At 42.5% G+C, this 27,535-nt stretch overlaps 1 protein-coding gene across 9 annotated transcripts in view; it reads left to right on the top strand.

The window, feature by feature from the left end:
* The window catches only part of nrxn2b (neurexin 2b), a 721,062-nt gene that overhangs the window by 645,952 nt on the left and 47,575 nt on the right, over positions 1-27,535 (top strand). For all 9 annotated transcript variants that reach the window (XM_056368788.1, XM_056368786.1, XM_056368783.1 and 6 more), the window contains one exon: positions 24,717-24,888. In XM_056368788.1, the coding sequence (XP_056224763.1) occupies positions 24,717-24,888 (172 nt within the window). The remainder of the gene's footprint in view (positions 1-24,716; positions 24,889-27,535) is intronic.

Genomic DNA, 27,535 nt, shown 5'->3' with positions numbered 1-27,535 from the left:
ACGACGCCCCTTTTCTTGGTATATTTCTGCTGGGAGAGCTCATCAAGTGAGAAATAGGCGAGACACCTATTCTCTAGATCACGTGAGCTCGCCGCAGTGTGTCCGCTCTAACCCATTAACATGGCCACCAAAATGAAAACCAAGACGTTCCGTAGCCGCGACGCAGTGTGTTCCTGGCCTAACTGTCTGCCCTTGGTGTCTTTGTCATCATGGAAAAATATGGTTCAGATGACATTTACTCAACCACAGAGGCGGTTTATGATAGCAACAATAGTGTTGCAACCGTGCAAGATACAGTCACAAAACTTAACACGTGTGTAGTTACGAGTTGGAAGATGGCTGTGGTCTTACATATGAGTACTGAATCATTACACTTCTTCTGGGTTTTATGGGGGTTTTTTTGCCAGCAAACCAAATTTTTTTTGTTCTGTCCAACTCGCTCGATCCGTTTCAGGATGCAGTCCCACCATACCACCGTTCTCTGTCTTTTCTCAGTGTAAGATTGAAGCAGCGATGCGAAACATGTCACTCACTCTGACAGTTTTACTTGTCTGGTAAAAGACTGCAAAAAATAACACAAAATGGACTAAAACAAGACAGCCTAAAAGTTGTTTAGTGTGCAGAAAACCAACGTTTTACAGCTATACTAAAATATTCATAGGGCAGGAGCTCGTCCCAGACAGGCGGCATCGACGAGAGTGGATTTATCTATTTTGTCAGTCTCCGCTTATGGCCAAGACAGCTTCACAAAAACATCTCTTCCTCCAGGGGATTTAAAACTAGCGGTTTTCACCTCACATCCTCCTTCTTCTTCCTTTTCCTTTCTCACCTCTTTTCTTTCAATGCACAGTGGCGCTGTGCTCCATGTGTTTTGAAGCTAAGGCTGTCCAGGAAAGGGTCATGCTTCAGGTGTGCACTGTACCAAGAGGCTATCTAAACCAAAATCAGAAATATGTTCTCTCCCTGCCCTGAGCGCTGAACGCCCTGGGTCTGGCTGGAAGGCAATATTAGGTTAAGGAAGAACCCTCTGAATTGCAGTAATGTGGAGATCATTTTGGCCCCTGAAGGATGCGGTGTGCCTGGATCACAACTCAGCCTCCACTAGATACAACCTGTGTCAGCCCTCCAGCTTCCCTCTGTCACTGAGTAACAGCTCAATAGTCTCCTATTGCTTTTTACTGTAATGTGCTGTGCAGACAGATCATTACAGAACTGGGGCCAAAATTCACATAAGTGCTCTACAGATTGATTTTAAGAGGATATTGGCAAATCCCCAATATTTTCAGTCTTATTTCTTACAAAGTTCCTTCCATGCAACTTCCTTGCTGAAAAATGTTGCTGTCACTGCCCTACTATCAATATCTCCACATTTATGGTCCACTGACAGGAAGTTTTCAGACGTTTCATTCACTTATTTGGCAACAAATGGTCAAGATAGTAATGTCTATGGAGCACATGTAGTCAAGTACAACAAATCTCTAGTTGTCCTATATGATCTAAACCAGTGGTTCTCATAGTGGGGACCCCCAGGGGTCCTTGAGGGGATTCCTGGGGCTTCCCAGCAAAATATATTTTCACTATAATTCTATCCATAAGTAACATGATGACAGAATGTATGACTATCAGTTTAGGGGTCCTTGACCTGAAAAAGCTTGAGAACCACAGGTCAAATCTGAACGAGGAAGCTGAAGATGTTTGCACTGGACACATTATGAGTAGCAGTTTGTAGTTCTCTCTTCTGAATAGAACCAGTATTGTGCTGCTGCCTCTCTGATTATCTGACCACTCCTTTGAAGGTCATTCTCAGCAATGAAGTTGGCAGTTAGAATTGTATTGAAAACATAAACAGTAAAAAAAAAAGAAAACGAAATATTTAAAGAGCAACTTAACCTTAGTTGGAAATGTAGTTTTTGCTTACATTCGTAGTCTTTATAGTGTCATTACTGATGCAAAGGCACACACTTCAGAGCACACATGTAAGTAATTGATCAATTATTCTGTCGCCTTCAGCTCCAGTATAACAGCAACACTGGGATGGCAGCTCAATTTAGTCACCACCCACGCCTGAAATTCATGGTAACACACTGTGGATAAATACTGCTGACCAAAATGACAAATTATCATCAACTACAAATGAGGGCTATTTATTTCGCCTTTTCTTTGACCATCACAATGGGGCTGAATAATCCTATTTCAGCGGCGTCAAATCAGTGAGCTATCTATGGCCCATTACCTTTGCTAGATTGCTGTCTGTTGGATATGAGAGGGTCTTTAATAGAGAGCTTTGTGCTGGCGTCCAGCGATTGTCGATAGTGTTTGATATGGGGAATCAGAGACCTCAGGCTTAGCTTATGCACTCTAATCCTCATGGAAAGATAAGGGGGGGGGGGCCTTTAATGTGACACGCACTCGCACACAGAGGCATGAACGCACATATCACATCACAGCACGTACAGTACACAAGCGCACAGATTCAGGGGCGCAACCACTACACCGCCGCATTTACATACGCACTCGCCTCTGATATCGTGCCGTCTCTGTATTTGACGTTATCTCTGACACGCGAACAAAGAAGCCAAACGTGCACGGGCACACACACACACACATACACATACACACACACACTCACGCAGGCACTGTCAAGACACTTACAGTATGGTGTGCCAGGTTTGAGGCATCTGGGTTATCTGGAAATAAGACTTTTATCTCGTGCTTGTCATCGCCTGACAAAACTGTGTGTGAGTGTGCATGTGTTGACTTTCACCAGTAGTGGCCCCCAAGTGTCATTACTCCCCCGACGCCACGATGAGCACATGGTGTAGTGTGTGTGTGTGTGTGTGTGTGTGTGTGTGTGTGTGTGTGTGTGTAAGTGTGCGTTCTTTCTTATTTGTATGCGTGGGCCGCTTCATTTCCTATTCAGACAGATTCGAGGCAGAAGCGGCAATCAGCGTTTTATTTTTTTCTCCCCTGCCTCTTCGTCTCTGCCTGCCACTTTTCTGAAAGTCAATGCCTTACCAAGCAGAGCAGAACAGCCAACTATTAAACATGTACACTGAGCCGAGAGCCGCGAGCCTCTGACATGTAAACAACTCCCAATAAAGCATCTCCAGCTGCGCCCTGACAGACACACACTAACCTATCAGATCAGCTGCCTTGATCAGTGCCGCAGTAATCAATCTCCATTATGTATTATCTCCGTGATCAAGGAAACGCACAGACACACTCACACACACTCATCATCATCAATTGAGATCTGTGTTTATTAGATCAAATGGACTGCACAGACGCAGCAAATACATAACCACAAAAAAAAATAGAATGCCTGTTCAGTGTGTTGAAGCCAAATAAAAGCCTCACACACACTGATTTCCACTTAAAATATAAATGGTCTTCTATAGGAAGTGCTGTTAGCTGTGTAAGAATGCTGTTTTCACACCCAAGCAGACAAGGGTGTGAGTTATCATTTAATGTTTGCAGTGCAGGGAGAGAGAGAGAGAGAGAGGAAGAGGAGCGAGGGGAGCGACCGAGACACAGGCTGCGAGAGAGATAAATAGAAGACGACAGAGTTCAAGTGAGAAGCAAACAATAACGAGCACAAAGAGAAGCAGGGAGAGGCGACCAGCTGGGCAGTGTTTATGTAAATGTAGATTTAGCAATTATGAAAATGAATGAGGTGAATAGGAACAGAAAACTTTGAATAAATGGCTTCAGTAACACAAAAGAGAAAAAGAACATATTTAATTGAAATAGAAAAGTGTTTGATGATTAAGATGTGACAGAAAAATAATAAATGGTAGCATTTGTATGTAAATAGGCGTCCAACAGAGGCAAAAGACATTTCATACATGCTGTCACTTGATACAAGTGCCGGTTTGTTCTTGAGACAAAACAGAAACAAAACCCACCGTTCTCTCTTCACGGATGAAAATCAGTAAATGGTATTTATTTATCAGCCCATACACAAATGGTATACATGTACAGATACTGAATTTCCATGTATTAAATATATGTAAAAACTTATACGTGGCACAATTTCAATTATTGACATATATGTGTAGCCCATACAAATACTTATGTATGTATGCTTATATTGTAGACATATGGACTGTACGTACATATTACATAGGTACATATACAAATTTTACTATGGGTATTTCATATATGTTATAAACTTATATCTTCATATATCCAGTGATAACAATAATAGTAAAACTAATAATATGATAATAACATGTATGTGATAATAATATATCCCCTTATAGGTTACATATATGGCAACATCTCTTGCCATATAGGGACAAACATGTCATATGTTTCTGTTAACCTAGCTGAAAATGCTCATAATAAGTCTTTCAGTTCGCAGTGTTTCTGTAGTTTGGCAAATGTTTGCTGGGCACTTGCATGAAACAACAGCAGTGAGGCAGACACAGGTGCAGTGAGGAACAGAGAACCCAGGCAGACAGGGAAAGAAGTGAAAGGACGGGAGGCTGGAGGAAGAAAGGGAGGAAGCTCATTAGGAGAAACTCGGGCAGAAGCTGCTCTGCATTTTCCCTCTGCTTTGTAATTAAGAAACAGATTAATGAGAAAGAAACACACGTCTGCCAATGCCACCGCAATTAAACAAGCCGAGGAGAAGTTTGTTGTTCCGCGGTCGCGCTAAACGGATGCAGAGCGTGGTCATTGGCGCTACACTCTCTGACTTCTTGTCTCCTCACATCCTTCTCCGTCCCCTTTTTTAAAAAATATTCTTTTGGCTCTGTTTGTCACCCCAGCTCTCAAAATACCCCTGTTCTACTCTTTGCAGAAGCTTTCCCATTAGCCTTCACCTGTCCCTGGATATGTAGGCTACTTGCAAGTGGGGCAAGTGTGTGCGTGGCTCCATGTTTGTTTTATTAAGGTTCATGTACTTCGATGAAAACCCTGATTCCTTACAAGGTTACAAGGACAGAGAATATGCTGTAAATGTTCTTTAATTAGCTCATTAACAGAGACAGTCAAATCTGTATTTGAGACATTACATCGCAGACAGGCCTTTATTAGTTTAAGCTGCTTAATATCTTATCACATTTTAGTAACATGTCTGCTGCACCGTCACTTCCCCTTCGCCCCTTTCCCCCACCTCCATGTTTGTGCGTCTGTGTGTGTGTGTCTTTGTGTGTGTGAGAAAGCAGGCAGCCGGTGATGCAGCGGGGGGGGGCAAGTGTCAGGTGTTCGAGGCTGAAGTGGAGGTTGAGGTGTTGCGAGGTCTGTGTGTAAGATAGGCGATGATGCATGCTGGTGGAGTTGTCAGCTCAAGTCTATTCCCACTTTTTTTCTGTCTTTATCTCTTTAGTACACACACAAACACACACACTCATGCATGTGCTGTCGATAGCCAGCTGTCCGGGAGGGCATGTTTCTCTGAGATGAAGATCAAAACTGAGCTCATAACCCCAGTGGTCAACAGAATGGGTAAATAAACACTGAATCTTAGATTCTAGCGTCTTTGCATCTTAACTTTTTTCTTTTTTTTTTTACTTTAAAAACATGTGCAGACTGTTATTTATTCCTCTTGATCAAATATCACCTCAGGCTTTACCTTTCGTATCTTTCCAAGCAGGTTCAATTCACATGTGGCTCTGCAGTTTACAGTCGCTTTTCACTGGGATCCATATTGTAGCTGTTATTCTTTTGGCATCATTTTAAAACCCATCACTCATCTTCTTAAATTCTGTCACTTGTCATAGAGACTGCGACAGTTCAACAGAGTGTATTATAGTGTGATGCATTATAACTGACTTTGAAGGAGAGTGTGTTGTATGTGTTTCTGCACTTTTATTTTTATTTCCAACCTAGTTCCACTTTACACAGCACATATTGTACTGTACTCAGCGGCCACCGCATTATCGCCCAAGCATTGCCCCTGGTGTTACCATGGATGTGCAGAGAGCGACTGTGTATTGTAGAATATTAGGTATTCATGAATCTCTAATTCAATTACTTCTGGATGTCAGCAGAGAGCATGCACAATGCCTGTGCCCAGAGCCTGAGCACGACACGCAGTAGTAATGTTGTTGCATGTTTGGATTTCCACGCTGTGAGAGCGCACAGCCCACATCAATGCGCACTCAGCTACGGTCTGTCATCGCATGTGTGTTTTCGTGTTTGTGTGTCTGCATGGAGAGGAGCTCCCTTACGAAATCTCTTGTAAAATTTTCCGCATGCACGGTCACGTGTATCAGTCAAAATGGAGTCAGTGACATGAGGAAGAGGAACATAAACCCGAGTCGGAGGTCTTTTTTTTTTTTTTCTATTTGTCCAGGCTTCTTAGCTTCACACAGCATCTCCTACACGGGGCCATCACATGTAATAGGAAGGACACCAAACCGAATCATGGGAGTCACGGGGATTGCTTCAGTCTGACACATGACCTACATATGAACAGCAGAACCAACAACATGTTGAACATGGTTTCTGAGAGTTTTTCTGAGATGTGATATGTTTTGAACGACAGCACCGTCAGTCATGCTGGTAGGGTTACAACCAGCAGTGTTTGAATTGAATTGGTATCACATGTATTCAGCAACATTTTGATAAGGCATTTGACACGTTGAAATAAGAGCAGACACAACCAAGTATACCTTGGAATTTAGTTATTATTTCGTTTTATTTTAGTTTGGGTTGATTCGGTGACATTTTTTTTCAACCAACTTCAACAGGAACCGGACAACACACCCTGATTTATTTAGCATGCAGGTGTTTTAGCTTTCAGTTAGCTTACATGTGTTTCTGATTCAAGGGCAAAGCACGACTTTACCTGCTTCCTTCCTTTTCATGAAATGTGGCAGTGAATGGTGAATGTACATTTCAGAGTTTAAGTCACACAGGTGTCTTTGGACCTGTTCTTTTTACCCCCCCCCCCCCCCCCCCTTCATCCCCCCCCCCCTCCGTCCATCCATCATCCCTCTGCCGCCACCGAAGACATTTTATTTGGTGGGGGGTGATGAGGTGAGTAATCTGAGGAAGGTTTGTTTGCCTGATTGGCTGATGAGATGTCTGGTTAGTGTTTTTGGAGGGAAAGGCTGCAGGTAGGTGAGAGTAGGTACCCTCGTGAGTGTCAAGTGAGGGGGCTCTCGTGTGCGCTCCCACGCTCCTCAAAGCGCTAATGAGGGAAGTGGAAGCTGTTTGGGCGCCGTGCGATTGAAGTTTGATGTGTGATTTCTTCTTTTTTCATTCAGCCTTTGAGCGAGCGCACAGGCGCGGCGTTTATATTTTACACCTCGGAGATGTGCGCTGAAGCAGGCGACACATGCGAGGAGCGAGAGTAAATAGGGCTCATGTTAAATCATCTTGGATTTATAGGGAGGTGGGGTTTTTATTGCTGCAAGGTGGGTGGGTGCAACACACACATGTACACACACACAGACACGCACGCTCTGACAGTACAGTAAGTGGTTCTGCCCCAGCAGTGCTAAACAAGGCCAACAGTCCACAGTTATGGACAGTAAATAAAGCGGAGCATTACCTGTAAATAACCAACAACACAGCCTCATAAATCCTCTGTGTGTGTGTGTGTGTGTGTGTGTGTGTGTGTGTGTGTGTGTGTGTGTGTGTGTGTGTGTTTGTCTTTTTCAAGCTCACACAAAAACACAACCCATGAGTCCAGAGGGACAGCTGTGTGTGTTTAGGTATGTGTGTGTGCGCGCTCATTTTAATAAGTCCCGACCCTACACAGTTCACTCAATATCCATATGTTAGCGTACATTTATCGCCATGTTCCTCCCTCTGTCTGTGTGTGATGATATGTGTGTGTATGTGTGTGTGCACAAAGCAGGGCCAAGCCTGAGTACCAGAGACCCCAGATACCAGAGGCCAGAGGGGTGTGACCTCTCTCTGACTTTTATGCTTTTGCCTCCGTCCCATCATCTACACCGCCCCATGCCCGCACAGGTCAGGTGGGCATATGTGCACGCAATTAATGCTGGCATCCTTCCCAGTGACCTGATACAGGCGGACTTGCCCACTGGCACGGAAATCACGAGCCGGCCACCAGCAGGGCACACACACCTACAATAAGGAAGCCAGTTGACACAGGATATTTGCTTTGTAGGGGGGGGCAGTTCATGCGGAGAAAATTGCACAAGTTGTCTGCAGAGTTTCATAAAAAGAAAAACTTTTGCAGCTCACTGGGTCACGGGAGAAGAAAGTGACTGTGTTTGTAGCAAAAATGTTAAGAAAAACATACAAATGCACCTCATTGTTTGCCTTTCAACTGCTCACATTTCAACCGTTAATGGGTTTTTAGGGTGTGAAAGAAAGGCAACAAGATGTCCCTTGTAGGGAGTTTATTTTTACAGCACTCGTAAATGTCGTGGGAGGACGTTTGGAGAGTGCAGATGATTCAGTGCTGAAATGGAAAACTGGTTTTTATTGATCAAGTTTGGCCTTCGTAGTGGAAAATATGCTGGATTAAAGACAGACTGCAGAGGACAGTGCTGCATGCATGTGTAGAGTGGGAGTGTGCACGTGCCAAAGACTGAGACTTGGGGGGAAAATTGTTGCTGCACAATCAAAATGATTGTGAGCTATTAAGAGAATATGTAGGTGTATGCATGTACGTATGTGCTGGGAATAGTTCTGTGATGACATGCAGCATATGTGTGTGTTTATAGTGAGCAAGGTAAAAGCAAAAAAAAACATTTTTTAAACAAGGAGAGGAGAAACAAATTGAAAGCCACACCGTGACTCTTTGATATCACTGGCCTATCATTTTCTTGGCGCATGATTCATCACGCTTGACGACCGCTGCCGGCGGCACTCTGAACTGGCACGGCGGGGTTGCCGTGGTGGCACAGCAAGAGCACCTGCAGCTGGCGAGACAGCAGCGTTTATCACCTGCTGGGGGGTGCGGGGTCGCACCTGGCGAGCTGACCACCCACACATGTACGAACACGCATTCATTCAAATGGAAATATCTTCGAAAATAAGCAAGTATAAGAGTTTAAGAAAGTCAATGCAGCGCTGGCAGCATTTGATAAAGTGTTGCTTGGAACTGATGATACACTTTGTAGCACATAAGCAAAGGAAAATATAGGACAGGGAGAAGCCACGTTTCCCATGTACAAACAAGATCCTCTACGCTCCAGATTTTTATGGTGATTCTGTGTTAAATATTTCTCCAACTCCTCAGTTAAATGACAAACATTTAGCTTTATATATTTAAAACAGTTAAAATGAGAATTTTCAGGCAGTATTTGGAAAGTCAGAGCCGGAAAGAGAAAAAAGGGATTACATATATGGTGCTGTTGTGTGCTTTAAATGTCAGCATTAAGGAGCTTAAGCTTCATGAAAACGGGGGTTTGGGAATTATGAGATTTATGTTTTTAGGTAAGTGGAATGATAAGTGCCCTTTAACGAATCTGTTTGGTAGTACAAAGAAAATGTGTCATATTGAAAAGTGTTGTGTTTGTAGCCATTCATCATCTTCCTCAGTGCCTCAGAGCTCTGTTGTTGTCCTATTAACAACACATGAATGAGCTACTTTTGCACTGGGTGACACGATCCTTCATTACCATCAACACACTCAGTTTATTTTGACAATATTCCAACATTCACCGGTCACCATTCTGCAGCCACAAATACGTGGTAATGCACTGAATCCGCCACTGCAAATAGTTCCCAGAAATGCGCTATTTCCTCCTTACTGACTGTTTTAAAATCTATTTGTTGGTGACCTATTTTTTAAAGATTTAAATAAGAATGAAAAGGCATGAGGCTGAGTCACAGGCTAGAGAAGTCCATAAGAAAAAGATTTATAACCAGCCTTATGTAGGGCTGAACAATTAATTGAATTATTATTAAAATCGCAATATGGCAAAGTGCAATATCCAAATTGCAGGAGCTGCAGTTTCTTTGATAACGGAAAAACATGTCACAACATGGTGCTACAGAGATGCCTTGGTCCACAAATCATATTCTCTAGAGGTAAAGGAACAAGTTTGTTAGGAAAAAGTTTGTTTGGAACAAAACTCAACAGAGGTCACATCATCATCATTTTTATAGTTTTTCAGTGTAAATGTCGTCCGCTAACCAGAAAGTCGGTGGTTCGATCTCAGGCTCCTCCAGTCTGCGTGTGTCTACTGTGTGTGATGTATGAATCTATGATGTTGCAAGTATTAAAGCAGTGGTCTCTAAGACTAGAAAAGCGCAATATAAGTGCAGTCCATTTACCATTGACCATTCCAACTGAAATTTACTCATGTCACAGTTGCAATATATTCCAAAATAATCACATCATAAATTTTGTTTTTCTTTTTGCATATGATTCAGCCCTAGTCTTATCGTGTAAGTTAGATATACCAAGTATTCATTGTGCTGCACTGGCTAATACAAGAGCTGCTAATGAGCTGGAAGGTGTGAGCAGGTTGTCAGAGTCCATGTATGTGTGTGTCCGGTCCCGCCCTGCCACGTTGTCACTTCATATCATGTGGTCTCAGTCAGAAAGAAGATGTGCACCCTGACATCCTCCACTCTAAGTCTCAGGAAGAGGAGGAAAAAAAAATCTCTTTTTTTTTGTCTCTTTTCTTTTCATTTAGTTCAGACTGAGGTCTTTGAACACTGCGATGCCGCCTTGTAAACAAAACCCGCACCCAGCTGTCACTGCTGGAGACAGCCTCGACTCTGTAACTGTCACTTGTGAAGAAACACTGTGCTGATTTTCAAGCACTCGCGCCCGTCGCAAACAACATTAACAAACAACAACAAACAACTTTAGCACAGTGTTCTGCTGTTTACCTCTGCCTTTAAAAAAAAACAGGATTCACAAACAACGCCTTAATGATTTGGCATTTGTAATAATAGTCTACTGTATTCATGCACTAATTATGTAAGAGAGCAACATAGGGTACAATATTAATGCATATGCCTCTGCTGAGAGTGACTGCAACAATACAGCGTAAATATTTCATCAGCGTCATGTATGACTGTGAAAGCACTCACCCCATCGAGGTGCAGGCTAAAGGTTAGAAGAAAGTAATTTATACATTTAATTATTCATCATCTGTTGCAATTTGCCGCATGATAATGTGCCACTTGTTTCATTTTTAAAGTGTGCACTTCTCCGCTCTGAGCCTATATGAGATCATTAGCTGCTATTTAATATACAAGCAATTTATTTTTGATCTAGGAGCTAGAATTTAAAAGGCGTCGTAATCGTCTGCAGCAGTGATTAATAATCATCATTTCAATTTGCATAAAATAACGTGGAGTAAAACAGTGTCTCTTTACAGTCATTGTCAAATTACCTTTTCCCTTTGAGCAACATTTTGAGAAATCAGAGTAATTGATTTTATAACTTGTTACATGGTTTTATTTCAATCCCTATCTGCATTCTATATCCCATATGTGATAAAAATACTTAAAATAAAAAATATTTAAGAGTACAACCTTGAAAATGCTGAGGGAATTACACACATAAACACTGCAAAACATTCTACAATCATTATAATTTCATTCACTAACCATTATTAACAATGTATAAACTGTTCATTTTATCAAGGTCACTCATGCTTGTAGTGAGTTTTGTTTATCTTAGAAGAGGCAGCGAAGTGAAGAAATTCTAATTGTTTCTGAGGGCTGTCACTTGTTGTAAATCTCACACAGTACAAAAACTAGAAGTCTTTATTTCCTGGTTCAGATGTCGGGTTTTAAAGGTTCATATTTTACACTTTTTTTATTTGAAGTGTTGATCCACAAAAAGATATATTTTTGGCACCGTTTTCTGCGCGATCTAATAAAAATATAGCAGATTTTCGGTAAAACACTCAGAGAAACCATCTTGCAAGTTTGGACGGTAAGTCCATGTGAGCTTGGCTTTAGGGCGTGGTTGAGAGTGGTGACATCACAACAAGTTCCAGAAGTCCTGACAGCTGGTTTTAAGCCTCAGTTTCTGAATACAGGCTGCGTGCATTTCTCTGTGGACTGAGGCTTTGATACTTTCACAGTATTATTATAGAACCTAGACCTGCTTTATAATCAAAAAGACATGGAAGTCTCCGTTTATACAATATGGGACCTTTAATTCCTGGTTCAGATTCTGGGTTTTAAAAGTGTTTCATTATGCAGAGCAAAAAGGTCCAAATGTGTAACACTGCTCGTACTTGAATGTGATTGACAGTCATTCAGCTAATTAGGGTTGAGAGAAGGTGACTTTTCAACTTCTGTGAAGTGTTGAACACTGACACAGAAATAATGTGAACATGCGATTCTTTTTTCACAAAAAAAAACTTCTAAAGAGCTTATTCCATAATTTTTGTGAGAGAAGTCAGAATATACAGATTCAACTGCTATTTGATGTTTAATATGAACAAAAAGTCATTCAAGTTCTATCATAATTTTCATTTAACACAGAATCGATACACATATACTGCTACTACTATACACTGCTTCCGAACTCACAGATACTTGCCAACACTCATTCATGTGTTTCCTAAGCAGACAGAGACAGTTAGAAGTGGACAGGTTAGTTTTCAGCCTGGAGTGCTGCAGTTGGCTGGTGCTATTGCTCAGCAACCATGACCAGAACAAGCTCTTCAGCAGCACTCGGCAGATGTGATCTGTAGTTCTAGCTCTAATAGAGGTGCTTGGGGGGTAAAGGTGGCCTGGACCTGATGAATTCACACGTTATGAGTTGCCAGGTTTGTCCAGCTATGGAGAGATTAGATATACCTTTTAATAGAATGCACTAATGCTGATAACTATAGCCTCAAAAATGAAATAATACCTATTTGACACATCAGTTCTATTTCTATTAAAAATATTTTATTAAATTTGCTTTAAGGCTTTAACATCAGATAGGAATCAGTGCCTCTTTACATCAGTTACCTTTACGTAGGAAGTGATGAGATTCAAGTAATCAAGGAACGGGAACTCCAACACATGATAGTATTTCATTGCTGCTTCCAAATATTTGCCAACAGCAAATACAGCATGGTTGAGGTTAGAGGAATATAACGGTGATGGCAACTGATCTGGTTAAAGTTAGGCAATTAGAACACTTAATTAAAAGCAGAAGAAGATCATGGTTGTCATTTATAATAAGGCTCACATTAATTGCATGTATAGCGGGACAAAAAATCTGCATGGAAGTCAGACATCCATCCAGCACCCTGACCTCCGCACCTTTACTTACCATCTCTCTGCATACAGGGCACGTCACGCTACTTCCTGCTTTGGCAATTAATGTGGCTAGTGGATGAAAAATCATGATTTTCCCCTTCCTGCATTATCAATGTAATTCCTACTTCACCTGGATGTCGGGAGCTTACCTTTTGTCAGCAAGAAGTGAACATTATAAGCTTCACAAATGTAGGGTTTACTGCAGGGTGGTTGAATTGGATTGAACAGGTGTACCCTAATAAGCTGCACACACTGATGTAGAAAGACAGACACCAGAAACAGATTACGGTATCAGATTTATCCCACACCCAGTGATTTGCTTTGAAACAACATGTGTACAGTGTGTGTGTGTGTGTGAGTGTGAGTGTGTGTGAGTGTGTGTTGGTTAACCGGCAGTCGGCTCTAACAGCAGCACCAGAGACACAGGAAGGGAATGAAAGGAAAACAAGGCAGACAGCCAGGGACAGAGAAAGAGATTGTGTCCGCTTTATCCATGTTTGCTCAGTTTAGTGCAGGGCAAATATTAGCCCGTTTGCTCGGCAGCCGTTCTCCTCTACTGGGCTTCAACCTTACACCCTGCCCGCAGAGACTGAAAGAGCTAAAAGAGAGCAGGGAGAGAGGGGAAGGGAGAGGATGAATGGGAGAGAAACAGAGTTATCAGGGTAACAGATGGAGAGACGCAAAAGGCAGCTCAGAGAAATTGAACAGAGACCAAATGATGGAAGAGAAAGCAGGAGTTAGAAAGAGGGCAATCTGAGCGATCATCTGACAGACTGTGGTCCAGACCAAAGAGGCGCTGTTTTCACTGCATACTTAGATATAGGTCTTGTAATGATTACTTATGTATGCTGCGTTTTATTGCTACATGCCTTCTCTAGGTCTTTTGATGGAGGCACAGCAGGGCTCTTACTTTCAGAGAGGTTTTTGTTTATTGTGCCAGGAAAAAGTGCACTGTTTAAATCACTCCAAACCACAGACGGCAATCGTACAGTACAATATGTACCATTGCTGTTTTCAATCGACGGAGGTTTGGAGCCACAAAGGGGAAGAGAAGTTAAAAAGTAAACAGATTCAAGCTCTTGTTTTTTTTTGTTTTGTTTTTTTGCAGCTCTGTTGTTCTGCAGTGCAGAGGAAAGAAAGAGATAAAGTAGGAGAGGCAAAATGAGGTTGTGAGGACAGAGAGTGGAGAAAACAATGGAGACAGAAAACACTTTGCTCTTGATTTCGTCCGAAGGTCACAGTCATTCCCTTCAATTTTCGGCCAGCTGCCTGCCTCACTTCTCCTCAACAGAGAGGAACAGGCTGCTTCACAACACACACACACACACACACACACACACACACACACACACACACCAAAACAAACATTGATACACATGTCTCGCTCATAGCTACACACAAAGTCACACCGTCAAAAAGAGAATGACAAAAAGAAGTGATCTCCCATTCCGGCTTTTTCTGGCAGTGTATAGTCAGGCATGACAAATCTTATGTGCAAACTGTAGATGAAAAGAGACAGCGGAGGAGCTGTCGTCTCCTCTGCTGTTTGTCTGTCTGTCTGTCTCTACCCTGTCCTTTCACACTAACTCTCCACTGTTTGCTCAACTAATCTGGCTAATCTCTTTCGTTCACACCTCACGTCTCACATTTTAATGCCACTATTTATGAATATAATACTTTAATGAAAAGATAATGACTTAGGGTGGCAGTATTCTCTAAATAAAATTTAATTTGAGATGTTTACAAATGCTGTTACTGAATGTGACTATCCATACTTCAGCTTCAAGACAAAGATATTGAATCGGGAATTGATTAATCAGTTGCAGATGACGATGTACTGCAGTCAGAGGTCTTCGTGGGGATGGATGGACTCGACTTACATGTAGCTGAGCCAGGCCGCTCCAGATTCATCATCAGCTCTGATGAGGTGGAGCGTCTTATTCATCAGAAGAATGTTTTTTCACAGTTTTAGTCTTTTCAAACTGCCTGTTATTTGGTGTTGTTCTGGCTCAGGCACTGACACTCAGGAGTGCATATCTCTGCAAAGGCCAAACAACCCTTGGCATGTCTGTGAGATCCACATTATTATCTGGATCTGCACCAAATTGTGCAAAGTCATAGATCTCAAAACCATTAATATGTCTGATTTTCTTTACATCAACACCCAAATATTGTTTTCTGAGAAATTGACAAATGCCCTGTCTTGCGATGTTTAGGAAAGTGATTTTAAAAATTCCTGGATCCAAAATGTAGCAAGTTCTTCCCAGGTCCATGCCCCATCCCTCCACCAAGCTTAGTGCAAGTCAGTTCAATACTTGATGCATAATCCTGATGACTAACAACCAACAAACCAACTAGAAAGGAACCTTGTAGAGCGCAAACCTTGGCCAAGGCCAAACAATCTTACACAGCTCTCAGGTCCAGATTATTATCTGGATCTACAACAAATAGGAAAAGGTCATAGATCTCAACACCATTTATATTCTGAATATTCTTGATTTTCTTTTTTACATCAGGATAATTACCATGGGAAATTGATGAAAGTCTTTTAGTGCAATGTTGGGGAAAGTGATTAAAAACTCCTTTAACCTGATCAGCACCAGAATGTAATGGTTTCTTCACTGTCCCATCCCATGTTAATGCACAAAGCTGTTAAAGAAAAGACAAAATCAGCATAATATCCATATATTCATTTGCACAGTTTGACTAGATTTAGGATGATCAACAAAGCTATTTTGTTTTTGAGTTGATGCACTTTTCTCCATCAGCTGCAGAGCACCCAGACTATCAACTTTTTTTAATCTGAGATCACTCACAACAGCACATGGATCAATTGGATTCTACCAAACCCATGTTAGCAACTCTAGTCAACAGTAATGAGCCTCAGGGGAGCGACTGATTGGAAAATTGAGAGAAAGGAGAAAAAAGCAAAGGAAAGGTAAAAAGCCAAAGTGAGAGAAATGATAATGGAGGACATGTGAAGGTTAGCACCATATCCATTAATTGGTAAAGAAAGTCAAAAATTGATTTTGAAGCGCTCATGGTTCTAAGAGACAGAAAAGACCTGATGGCTTAAAATGACTGAATTGCTATTTCAGTTTTACCTTTTTAGTATCAACTATCTAAATTGTGAGAGTAATAGGATGATGACAGATATTTTGGGCGAGGATAGAAAAAAGATAATCTGATGTAAAAAAAAAGCTAAAGCTACTTTTAGTCCTGGTAATTTGCATGAGTTTCTAATATTCTTACAGCACTGATAAAATGTCATGTCAGTCATCAGTTATTGCTCCACTGTCTCTAAAAAGGTGTTCAGCACAATTAGCTTTAGTGGCAGATGCAGCGATTTGTGCCATATTTCAGTGTTTAGTGTTTGGAGCTGAAGAAGACAAAGGATAATTGAATAAAAAGGATAAAAAAGAGGTGGATGGGAAACTTTATTGGTCCTGCAAGCCTCTTTGTCCCATATGTAGTCACCCAAACTGAGTATGTACCAGCGTCTGGGCCTTCAGGTAAAGGGATGAAGAGTGGGCTGATGGAGATTGATTTCAGAGATCCTTTTCTGGCTTTCCCTCATATACGCCCCCATAGCTTCAGCTTTGAGGCTCCCCACCTTTCATTCCCCTCTTTCCTACCACTTTTTCCTCTGTTTACCTTCTTGTTGCTGGTTCTTTCATCATATCTTTGTATCACCGCTTCTCCCTGTCCATCTCCATTATTTGTCATACGTCTGTGCTTTGTTTATCCTCCACATTTGTCCTTTCCCTGCTTTATCTACTTCATCCTCCATCCATCTGTGGTTAGCAACTTGAAGAGGCTCTTGACATGAAACATTTTCTCTTTGAAATGTTCAGGTTTCACTAATGCATCCTGATAAATTTAATCTTTCTTAACACATCTCTTGGCAGCAAGAGAGTCTGAGATGTAAATAATGATTCTATTTTCGCTCTAAGGTGACACATTCCCTTAATATCATCTCTCAGATTTATTCATTTTTCATATGATATGGCAGTGAAAGGCAGGAGACCAAAAAATATTGGGGTGAATATGGGACATACAAATAATGTTGATGTCTGCTGAATGTGTAAATAGGAAACTGACATGTAATCTCTCACCTTTAAAGTATATCAGTGTGTTGTGTTCACAGCTTGTTGCACTGCCCCAAAGTGGCCAAAAAAAATCAATCATTGCAAGTCTGAGCTCAATTTCAGACAGAAATCACTTCAATTCAATGGAATAACTGCACTGAGTGGATTTGCTCAGAGCAAATCTGTGTGAGGCTTTTCTGTAGATTTAAAGGTGCTATATGTAAGTTGTTGCTATCACGACATAGCCAACGTTAGCATTGATAGCTGTTTGTTTACCCGTCTAGAAGAAACAGGGGTTCAGCATCAAACCTTCTTCCTTTAGAGTTGTCTCCAGTGGTGGAGAGCAATGTCAGTTTTACTTCTTTGGCTTCCATTTATGTCACGTCTTTTCTTCTAATGATTCTAACCAGCAAGCCATGGCCCGTCCCTTCTTGTAATACTGATTTGCAATAGTGAGTCACTGTTGCGTCCACTCTGCCCTCAGTTCAGGATGAGAGGATGAGGAAGTAGCGCCGATCAGAGGGTGAGTTCTAACCTTGTAAATGCAACGATGGCTGGAACAACCATTATCACTGCCCATTTCCTGCAAGGAACCATGTTTTTGCAGCAGAGAAAACCTGAGTTTTCAGCACCATCTTTTCACAAGGTCATGTATTAGTATTTTATTTTTTGTGTACACGTGTACCACAACAACAGTATAAAATTCAGCAGGTACAAAACAGCAACGCCCCATTTCACGGTCTGATCAGTTGGATCCCAGCCACTAGGAAAACTCATACACAAAGCCCTGCCTGTGTGTGTGTGTGTGTGTGTGTGTGTGTGTGTGTGTGTGTGTGTGTGTGTGTGTGTGCGTGCGTGCGCGCGTTTTACATGTGTGTATCCATCAGCTCTCTCCAGCTTTGTAAACAAGGCCTTGGTGTGTGGCGGGGGCTCAGCCTAACCTCGCTCAAGGACATTCTCATGTTTGCTCATGTATGTGTGTTTGTGTTTATGCTGAGAGCAGGTGGGTCAGGTGGGATTCAAACTTACAGATCTGATGGTTATTGAACTGAAGGACACCATCCATCAACAGTCACAGTGGTGCACATCATGCTGGAATCAAGTCAGTGTGTGTGTGTGTGTGTGTGTGTGTGTGTGTGTGTGTGTGTGTGCGCGTGTGTGTGTTGTTTTTCTAGTGCTTGAGACTCAAGCTGACACAGGGTGAATGAAGACTTTGCTGCTATCTGACAACATAATCAGGATTATAGAGGATGATGTTTTGGCTGATTTATTTTGCCCTCTCTACTTCTTTAGCATAAATGCTGCTTCCCTCTGCAGCATTCTGGCTTCCTGCCAGTGTGTGTGTACTCCGGGACAAATGAGCAAGCCCAGCGTGAGTCATGCTCGGATCAGAGATCCAGATTCAGACGGATACATACATACACACATACAGTATATATACACCCACACCACCTTTGTCTAACTCATTGATTTTTTTCAATGAGATCTGATTCTCCATCAGAGCTGCAGCTCATCGCTTTTAGAGCAGGAAAGAACGGATAGTCGTGACCACTGATGCTGAAACGAGGCAAAGAAAAGAAAAGAGTTTGGGGGAAGTAAGGAAGGGGAGATAAAGTGCCATTAAGATGAGGGGATGGGGGGGGCAAGTTTCTCAAGGTGACTGCAGGAGATCACGACAAACACATACAAATGAGTTGGCGGAGCAGAAACAGAGAGGAGGTGTGGTAAACGAAACCAAGCATAACCTCTCTGCAAAGTGACTGTTTTGTCACCGCCTTCCTCTTTGTCCCCCTGCCACCCAAATCCAAAACGACACACGTGTATCTCTGTGTGCACGAGCCCTAGTGTCATTTGAGGGGAATGACGAGAAAGGAAGACATGAAATCTGAGCTCTAGATAACAGTAATCCTGATCCAAAATGGCTGTTGGCCCTTAGTCCTTCCCCCCTCTCTGTCACAGACACTCTGAAGACGTTAGGTGAACAGGCAGTGGCTGATTTAGCCGGCGAGGAGTCTGCATGTTATGCAACAGCCTATTTCTTCTTACATAACCGCTGCAGTTTCAGAGTGGAAGATTAGCCCCTCTATACTGTTCTCCTTGTAGCAGATGCAGCCAATCTCCACTCGCGGGCATTATGCATACATGTTGACAAGCTGATAAGCTGCATAGATCCTGAATTACCCTCAAAAGGGAGATGCAGAGATACTTTATGATGATCAGCTGCAGAAGCCTGTGGGGAATCTAAGAAAGATAGCCACCAATATCAATCAATAACTACAAATAGCACATAAAATGTAACATTGGTGCAGAGAGCTGGTTTGTTGGATTGCTTGCTGAGGCTGTAACACTAAATGAAATATTAAGCTACCTTAAACCATGTGGAAGTGTCAGATGTGTTTGCATCCACAGAGAAAGAGGGGGAAAAATTGATTGCTTTTGGTTGGAGCATCCAGTAAAAATCTATTTATCAGTCATTTCTCTGCCCATGCCGCTCCACCGGTTGATTCATTCACTAAGCAGCTCCAAAATTACACTGGCGTGTCAAGTTAGGCCCAAGCAGATACAGCCCGTGATAGATCATTATTGGGGAAATGAGAGAGAAGATGATGAATAGTTTGCATTTCCACCACCCATGGGACTATTAATATGAAATCCGTCAAACCAGTCATCAGCATCAGCAAATTCCTGAGCCAGTCAGCCGTGTTTTCCACAGCGTTTGAATGAAACGCGTTGATGCTGCAAAAATGCAAAACACCTTGAGTGATTTAAACAACTGTATCTGCCAGAGTCTTGCTGAATCCACCCTCTGGTCCATCTGCCAGTCGCATCTCTGTTGTTTCTCTGTTGTTTTCTCTGTTTAATTTGCCTTTTTTTTTTTTTTTTTTTTTGGAAGTCGTGTATCAGATCTGGGAGGGAAAATGCAGGAAGACGTTGAGGAAATGCAAACAGATCAAGAGGAAGATGTGTGTGGAGATGAAGCTGTAGGGGGTGTCGGAGAAGAAGCGCATCATGATTAAGCTGTCTGTTAAGAAATGAAACCGAGAAACAAATCCTTCAGAAAACGCTGTCACATCCCCCCTTTGTCTTTTTTCCCCCCTTCTTAATTGACTACCAGTGTGTGCAGCGGGGAGAGAACAAGATCTTGACATCTTCAAGGTGCTTTTAAGATGTCGAAGCACCTTGAGGCCCGGGAGGATCATCAAGGCTCCCTCCGTCTTTTATCGCGCAGTGTTACTCTCTTCCCCCTCGCTCCCTCTTCCATTTGTGTTCGGCGTGATCAGCGAGAGCTCTCTGAGGCTGCCTGATAACCCTGATACACACAAGCCGACTGCAGGATTGTTCTGGCGCCTCCTCATTTTCATTCCGCTCTCGGCGGCAGCATTTACCTCGACACACTCTCGCACATTGCAAGGTCATGTTGAAATATTTCGGATGTAAATGCTCTCTGTATTCCAGCGCTGCACTTTCTCTTTTTTTTTTTTGTCTTTTTGTCTGTTTTTGGAAGGAGAGACTCTAATGAGAGGATTACACAAACGTTTTTATTTTTCCTTGTCTGTTGTCAACTTGCTGTTGTGTGACAAGCTGATCAGCAGTTTCTGCTCTGTGAAAAACATTGTTTTTTGTTGTACTCAGATCTTAGATATTTGGCAAGGACAGCAATATTGTGCTTAAGTAATATAATTTAACAATATTCAAGAGAGGATTCTCTTCCTAACTAGCATTCTTTTCACATCAGATAAAACCTTTCTCAGCGAAACTCAGCGCTGCAACATTAACGTGTCTAAAACAGAAGAAATGATAATTGACTTCAGAACGAGGCCTCCACCTGTTCCTCCTGTTTTTATTCATGGCCAGGCTGTTGAAGTTGTCCAACAGTACAAGTATCTGGGGACAATAATTGACAACAAACTAATATTTGACTCAAATACTGACGCTGTTTGTGGAAAGGCCCACCAGCATATGTTCCTTTTACCGAAAGCTTAGAAGTTTTAATGTTGACGGCTCTTTTATGAAAATGTTTTATTCTTGTTTTACTGAGTCTGTCCTTTTCCTTTATCTGCTGGTTTTGGACACTTACCCTTGAAAACAGAAACAGGTTGGAAGGCGTAGTGAGATTGTGCAGTAAAATCCCGGGACTAATCTTGATGAACTCTCACTATTGTGCAGAGCCAGAGCCATTCAAAAGGTCCAGTCAGTCCCACCTGGTCGCAGATATATTATGTCTAGACGCAGGACCAATAGACCCAAAAACTCATCTGTCCCTGCTACCACTGGTTTTTTGAACAGTCTTGTGTAAATTGAGTGTAGGTTGGTGCATGTCATTATTGTATTTACTGTATTTATTTCCTGTGCAACAAATTGTCCCTTGGGGATACCAAAGATTACTTTGTTAGCCTTGGACCTTGAACCTTGAAAACCAAAAGTCAGTGCAGTCTTCTGGATATCCCCCGGCCCCTACCAGTGAACATCTTTGATTGTTTAATTAAACCTCAGAGAGGTTAACTCAGAGAGATGCTGGCTTCCTTGGGCACTTGAGATTGGATGTATCATAAAGAGTGCTTTCCCTCTGGTCTACAGTGGACCCCCTACCTACACCGCTGATTGACCCACAGACACAAACGTAAGATGAGCTAACCTCTGGATAAAAGAGCAAAAGCGTAACATTCTTACTCCTGACATTAGCCGACAGCTGCAGCAGATTAAGGGCTGCTAAGCAGTAGTTTAGAAGCTGTGGTGTTTAAAGAGCAGCCACGGCTTATTGTAAGTTACCTACCAGCCCCTTCATTTCAATGTTACAGGCTTGACTGCTCGCAGTCAGAGTTTTTTTTTTCCTTCTGTTTCCAGAGATATGTTCGCTTAAGGGAAATGACCATTAAAATGTCATTACCGTTACACCAAAATCATTTTTAAAAAAGCTCTGGTTCCCACCGGCTTCCCACCGTAATGGGCTCAATACATTCCCTCAGCACCAGGAAGAACCCTAATGTTGCGGAACACAAATGCTAATCTCTCTGTAAATATCACTCAAATTCACTCGCCCCTTCTGCTTTTCAGTCATAATAGCAGGGATTCATTCTGCTTTGCCCTGGCAAATTGAATTAATTCTCCAGGCAAAGGTGTTATGACTCTTCTAAGCTTGCTCGTGTGTAGGCTGTAATGGAGATGATCCTGGCATTTCCACTCGATCCAAAAGCGTTTCACTCACCCTCTCCATTTTGTTTTTCTTGCTGCAGTATCTCAAAGGTATCAATAGTGGAAAGCTTTGATTAAATTTTCATTCACACGCTAATTGTTCACCAACAGTATTCAACATCATGCCTTAGATTCAGTATTGGATTTTGGCGTGCATGGGGAGAGCGGGTGGGAAAGACTGCAAGGGGTCAGTCCATAACATGAATCAATTGATTAAGTGCCTAAGAAGCTGGAAGCACTTTGCCATTTGAGACGTTCAGGCCTCTTTGGCAGAGTGAGATCATCTGCTGAGCAGTCCATCAAGCTCCACTCTGAGAAACTCCAACTTCTTCTGTCTTCATGGAGGCGAGCGCTGAGCTGTATCAGTCCGGCTTCCACACTGATTCTTCTTGTTTACTCCGACTCTTCAGCTGTGTCTTATACTCTGCTGATCCCTCCACAGCATTTAATCACAGCCAGCAGCAGCTTCCTCTTGCGCCACCGTTTGAGCATGCTCAATTAATAGCCTAATCACGGCTGTCATCCACAGCCACACTGTGGCCTTGGCCAAATGCTGGACCCACTTTATGCGCCACCAAAGAATGGTTAGGATGTACATAAATTTGGCTGTGATTATACCGCTCATTAACACAACCTCTGCACTTATTTACTCAATTAACTTGCTATTTTAAGTTCTGTTAACATTAGGGTTGTTATTTTCCTTTTTTAAATACTTAATCAGCCATGAATAATGGAAAACGGCTGCGAGCAAAATCCACACATTCACCTCTGACTATCTTGGAATATGGGAGGTGGAAAAATAAATGCACATAGCTAATGAGATAATGGAATGAATGACTTTGTTGATTGGGCAAATATGGGCAGGGTAGTTTTTTGGGTTTTTTTTTTTTTTTACACAAGGTTTTATCAGTGTGCTGAACAAAACTGCGGTAGAAGATTTACCGCCAGACAGAGAATTTGTCTGTAATGGTGGTGTCTGGTATATGTACTCATTCTGTTTCTCCCTCTCTCTCACACCCTCGTTCTGTGCCTCTCCGGCAGACTGTAACTCTGTAAATGACTTTGACCTTTCCTGGGACTGAGGACGGGAACCACAGAGGGAGAGGAAAGAGATGGCGGGAGATGAGAGTAGAGTAGGCGGTTGACTGTAATAAACTCGAAGCAGTGGGCGGCTGTCAACACTAATAGATGGGGGAGGGGAGGGGGTCACCAGGTTGATGAATGCTGAAGGTGCCTGAGTCCTCAACAAGTACTCTGTTCTTTACCAGGCTGATGTGTGTGAGATCTGATGCTCACAGTACGAGCAGAGAGGGTGAGTAATGAAGGAATGTGGTTTTAGGTTTGTGTTAAATCTTTTTGTTGTAGTTGAAAAATTTTCTACAACGCCAAATTGGATCCATTTATGGCCACGCTCTGCAAGGCTGTATGCGCAATGCTACATACGCATGTGGACGCATTAGTGCTTTTAGCAAGATGCAGACTTCAGCACGCTAACCACAGACTGTAAATAAAGATGGATGTAGCCTCTGTGACGTCACCCGCAGGTTTCTGAAGAGCCGTTTGTGAAGCTCAGAGAGAGCTGTGCCGCCATCGCCATCTTTGCAGTGCCTGACTCCGCCCCTAACTCTAGAGATGGTGTGTGTGTGTGTGTGTGTGTGTGTGTGTGTGTGTGTGTGTGTGTGTGTGTGTGTGTGTGTGTGTGTGTGTGTGTGTGTGTGGAGTTGAGCCATAATAAAATTTAAACAGGAGGGCTGTATAAAAATTCACCCACTGTACAGGTGTCATGAAGGAGGAAATTATCTCTAGAGACCAAAACAGTTTTTGTGCCAGGCTGTAAATATGTTTATTTCTGCTGTAAAGTTGGACATTTAACATGGGAGTCTATGGGGACTGACTCACTGTTGGAGCCAGACTCTAGTTGCTTTCAAGGAACTGCACTTTTTGGCACATATATGTCACAATTCATCCTGCATGGATGAAAAAGTGGCAAAAACTTCCTTGATGTATTGTGTTTCCTTTTGAAGAAGGATGTTGGAGCAATTAATTAGTGTTGGGTTGATTTTAAGTGTTAACCAGTGACCCCGGTTAGGTAGAGAAAGGCAGTGTGATTTAATTGGATGGGCAGAAAGCAAAAACTTGGGATGACTCTTGTTTGACTTTTTCAGTTACACCTACCTCCAGAAAGTAACAGTTTTATAGGAACTTCAAGTTTCATGGGATTTCATGTCTTTGTCTTTGTGCAGTGTCCTCACAATGTGGTCTTTTGTCCTCTGTCTGTAGGAACGGGGAAAGATCGGCGTGATCTTCAACGTGGGAACGGACGACATAACCATCGAGGAGAGCGCGGTGATGGTGAGCGACGGCAAATACCATGTGGTGCGATTCACACGCAGTGGTGGCAACGCCACACTACAGGTGGACAACCAGCCCGTCATCGAACGTTTCCCCTCAGGTAGGAACAGGGGAATCTTGGGACTGAGGGAGGGAGGGGCTATCAGTGTTTGATTAGAAGCTTCACAGTCTGAATTCTCAAATAAACTGGGTAACACAGTGGAGAGAGAAAGAAGGAGCTTTGGAAAAAGGAAAAAAGTATTCATTAATTCGGCCTCCCATGTGCCTCTAAAAGGGATTTTTATAGAACATTCTGTAAGGCCTCTGGTTTATTTATCATGACATTCATATTTAGAGCGTGCCTGCATTATTCTAGGTGATTAAGTCAGGTTCTGGTCTAAAAAGCAGGAACAGCCAAACAGCCTCTCTCAGGCAAGCAATCTCCCATGTAAGAGCATCCAGCTCTCTGCAGCGAGTCTGCTACTGTAGCTCCTGGTGCTGTGAAAGTCAGCGCTGAGTCGAGGCCAGTACAATGTGAATATGCCAGTCAGGTATGGTTGGTAAGCATGGGGGGTTTTGGAGCAGGATAGAGAGAGGACACTTCACACTGGGAAAGTATGTGAAGGTGTTTAGAAGTCATGCCTCTGCTCCAAGATAAACACAGTCACAACATCATTACACATACAGACTTTAAATGAGGGCAAATACCCGATGAGTCACTGCTGGGAGTGTGCTAATTCCTCCGCTTGTTGTTTCACCATAATCATGAAATTCTATTTCGGCCTGAATTATGAGGCTATTTTTAGTCTTGCAGAAACACTCTCTTAATTTCTCTCTCCATTGTGTTTCCCCTTTGTTCATGGTTGTTCAAAGGAGGACGTATTCTGTTCCCATCATGACTTTGCATTTGGTAAACACCAGGCTGCTGCCTGCCAGTGTTAGGTATTAATGATCAAATGGAAAACTAATAACCTGAATATTAAAATAGAGGAGTTTTTCAAAGCTTTGAGGGTCTGGTACAATCATATATCTGTTTTTATTCTGTAAATCTCCATCCCCCGCTGAAGTCAACGTGTTCCATCTCCATTGTCTAAAAGCACTGTCTATGTATCGTCATTGTTCACACAACAGGGAGAGTGCTGCTAATGTGGCCATGATATTTACTCCAGTTGACATATAGAGCAGTGGGACTGTGACATTCTCTGTCACAGCAGTGATCCCATATTTTGAGGCTGTGTTTTGGCATTGAGGGAAGCGTATTCTCTTGCTCATCCATCAGCACAGTGAGGCTGGACTGAGGGGCATGCATCACAGCCAGAGGAGGAAGCGCCCTGTGACAGTTCACTCTTTTCAGTTGTTATTATGATGGAAATGCAGCCCTTTTCGCTACAGCACAAGCTCCAAAGGGGAGCCTTCAACTAACAATCGCACTAACCGCTTAGAAGATAACATCAGAGCCGCCTGTTAACACTGGCAAGTGAGTGTCATCATCCAAATCTATGTTTTGTTTCATCAAGAAACATTAATGCACAGCCCATATTATATTCTTTTTATTCCTCCCTTCCGCCCTCTTTGTTGTTGTTGTTGTCTTAGTCAAACATTTCTTTCCTTTTCCTCTTCTGATCAAGAATTGAAGAGTGTTATTTTGTTGTTTGTTAGTTTACTTGATGAGTTTTATGTTTGTCTGCAAGGGGTTGGAGCCCGTCTGAATTTTTAGGAGACTATAGGGACTAAGGAAAGGAAATGGATGAAGAAGAAGAAAGGAGGGGGCTAGCTGGTTAGTTTCAGAATAGCTTTGATTCATTTATGTGAGCTAGTTACACTCAAACTATTTTTGGGCGCCAGCTTTGATGGCTCCGGCACCCGCTTTGAAGGTTCCAGTCGTCGTCGTCTGGTGGGGCGGCATCCTGGGGAAACAGAGATGTTACACATTAGGAAAGCAAAACCTCGGATGAGACTGAGGCACAAGAGGGCGGAGGAATACGTAAGGGAGAGAGTGTGTGAGGGATGGGGGGGGGCCACTTCCTAACTGAGCCAGGAGGTGTGACGTTATATTTTGTGGAGAGGGGAAAGAGAAAAGTGAGAGCTCCCTTGTTGAAACAAGCTCCTGTAACCCAGGGAGAGTTAGACATCTTCTGATTCTCTAAACAGGACAAAACACTTTTTTTGGTGCTTATATTATACAGTGTTGTTGATGTGTTGTCCCACTGGAACACTGAAAACATCTTAAAATGTAGCCAGATTGAGAAGAAAATAGAACAAGACATCATGAAAGATACCTCCAGTGGGGCCCACTGTTAGTTGGTACAGGTTCCAAATTTGTCTGGTTCTTCTAACAAAACAAGGAAGTGCAGTTTCCTGTGAAAATCTCCTTAAAAGGACTGTTGTGACCCACATCAGGCAGTCTCCTTGGGATGTTATTGCAGTTTTGAACCCTGTCCAATGCTTTGTGCATACAGCTACATGTGGGATTTATCCTCTTGTAGACCGTGGGGTCCCAGAGGAGGAGGACAATGATAGTAGAGGTAGAGGAGAGAGTGTGAATCTGTCATCGTGCACAAGAAACACTGTGACAGGTTATCTTTGGGTAATCTTTTTCTCGTACGCACACATCTTTCTGCACACTATAATTAGGGCCTTGGTCCAAAAGATTTGTCAGATTCAGATGTGTTTGAATTGCTTTCCATTAAGGACCAGGCTTGCCAGCAGCAGGCTTATAAACAGAAGGCCATAGCGAGGTGATGGATTTGGGGAGACAGGATGTTGAC

The sequence above is a fragment of the Seriola aureovittata genome, chromosome 23 (genome assembly GCF_021018895.1).
Source record: "Seriola aureovittata isolate HTS-2021-v1 ecotype China chromosome 23, ASM2101889v1, whole genome shotgun sequence".
Lineage (NCBI taxonomy): Eukaryota > Metazoa > Chordata > Actinopteri > Carangiformes > Carangidae > Seriola > Seriola aureovittata.
Note: the sequence above shows the minus strand (reverse complement) of the source record. Positions and strands in the feature narration are given on the sequence as shown.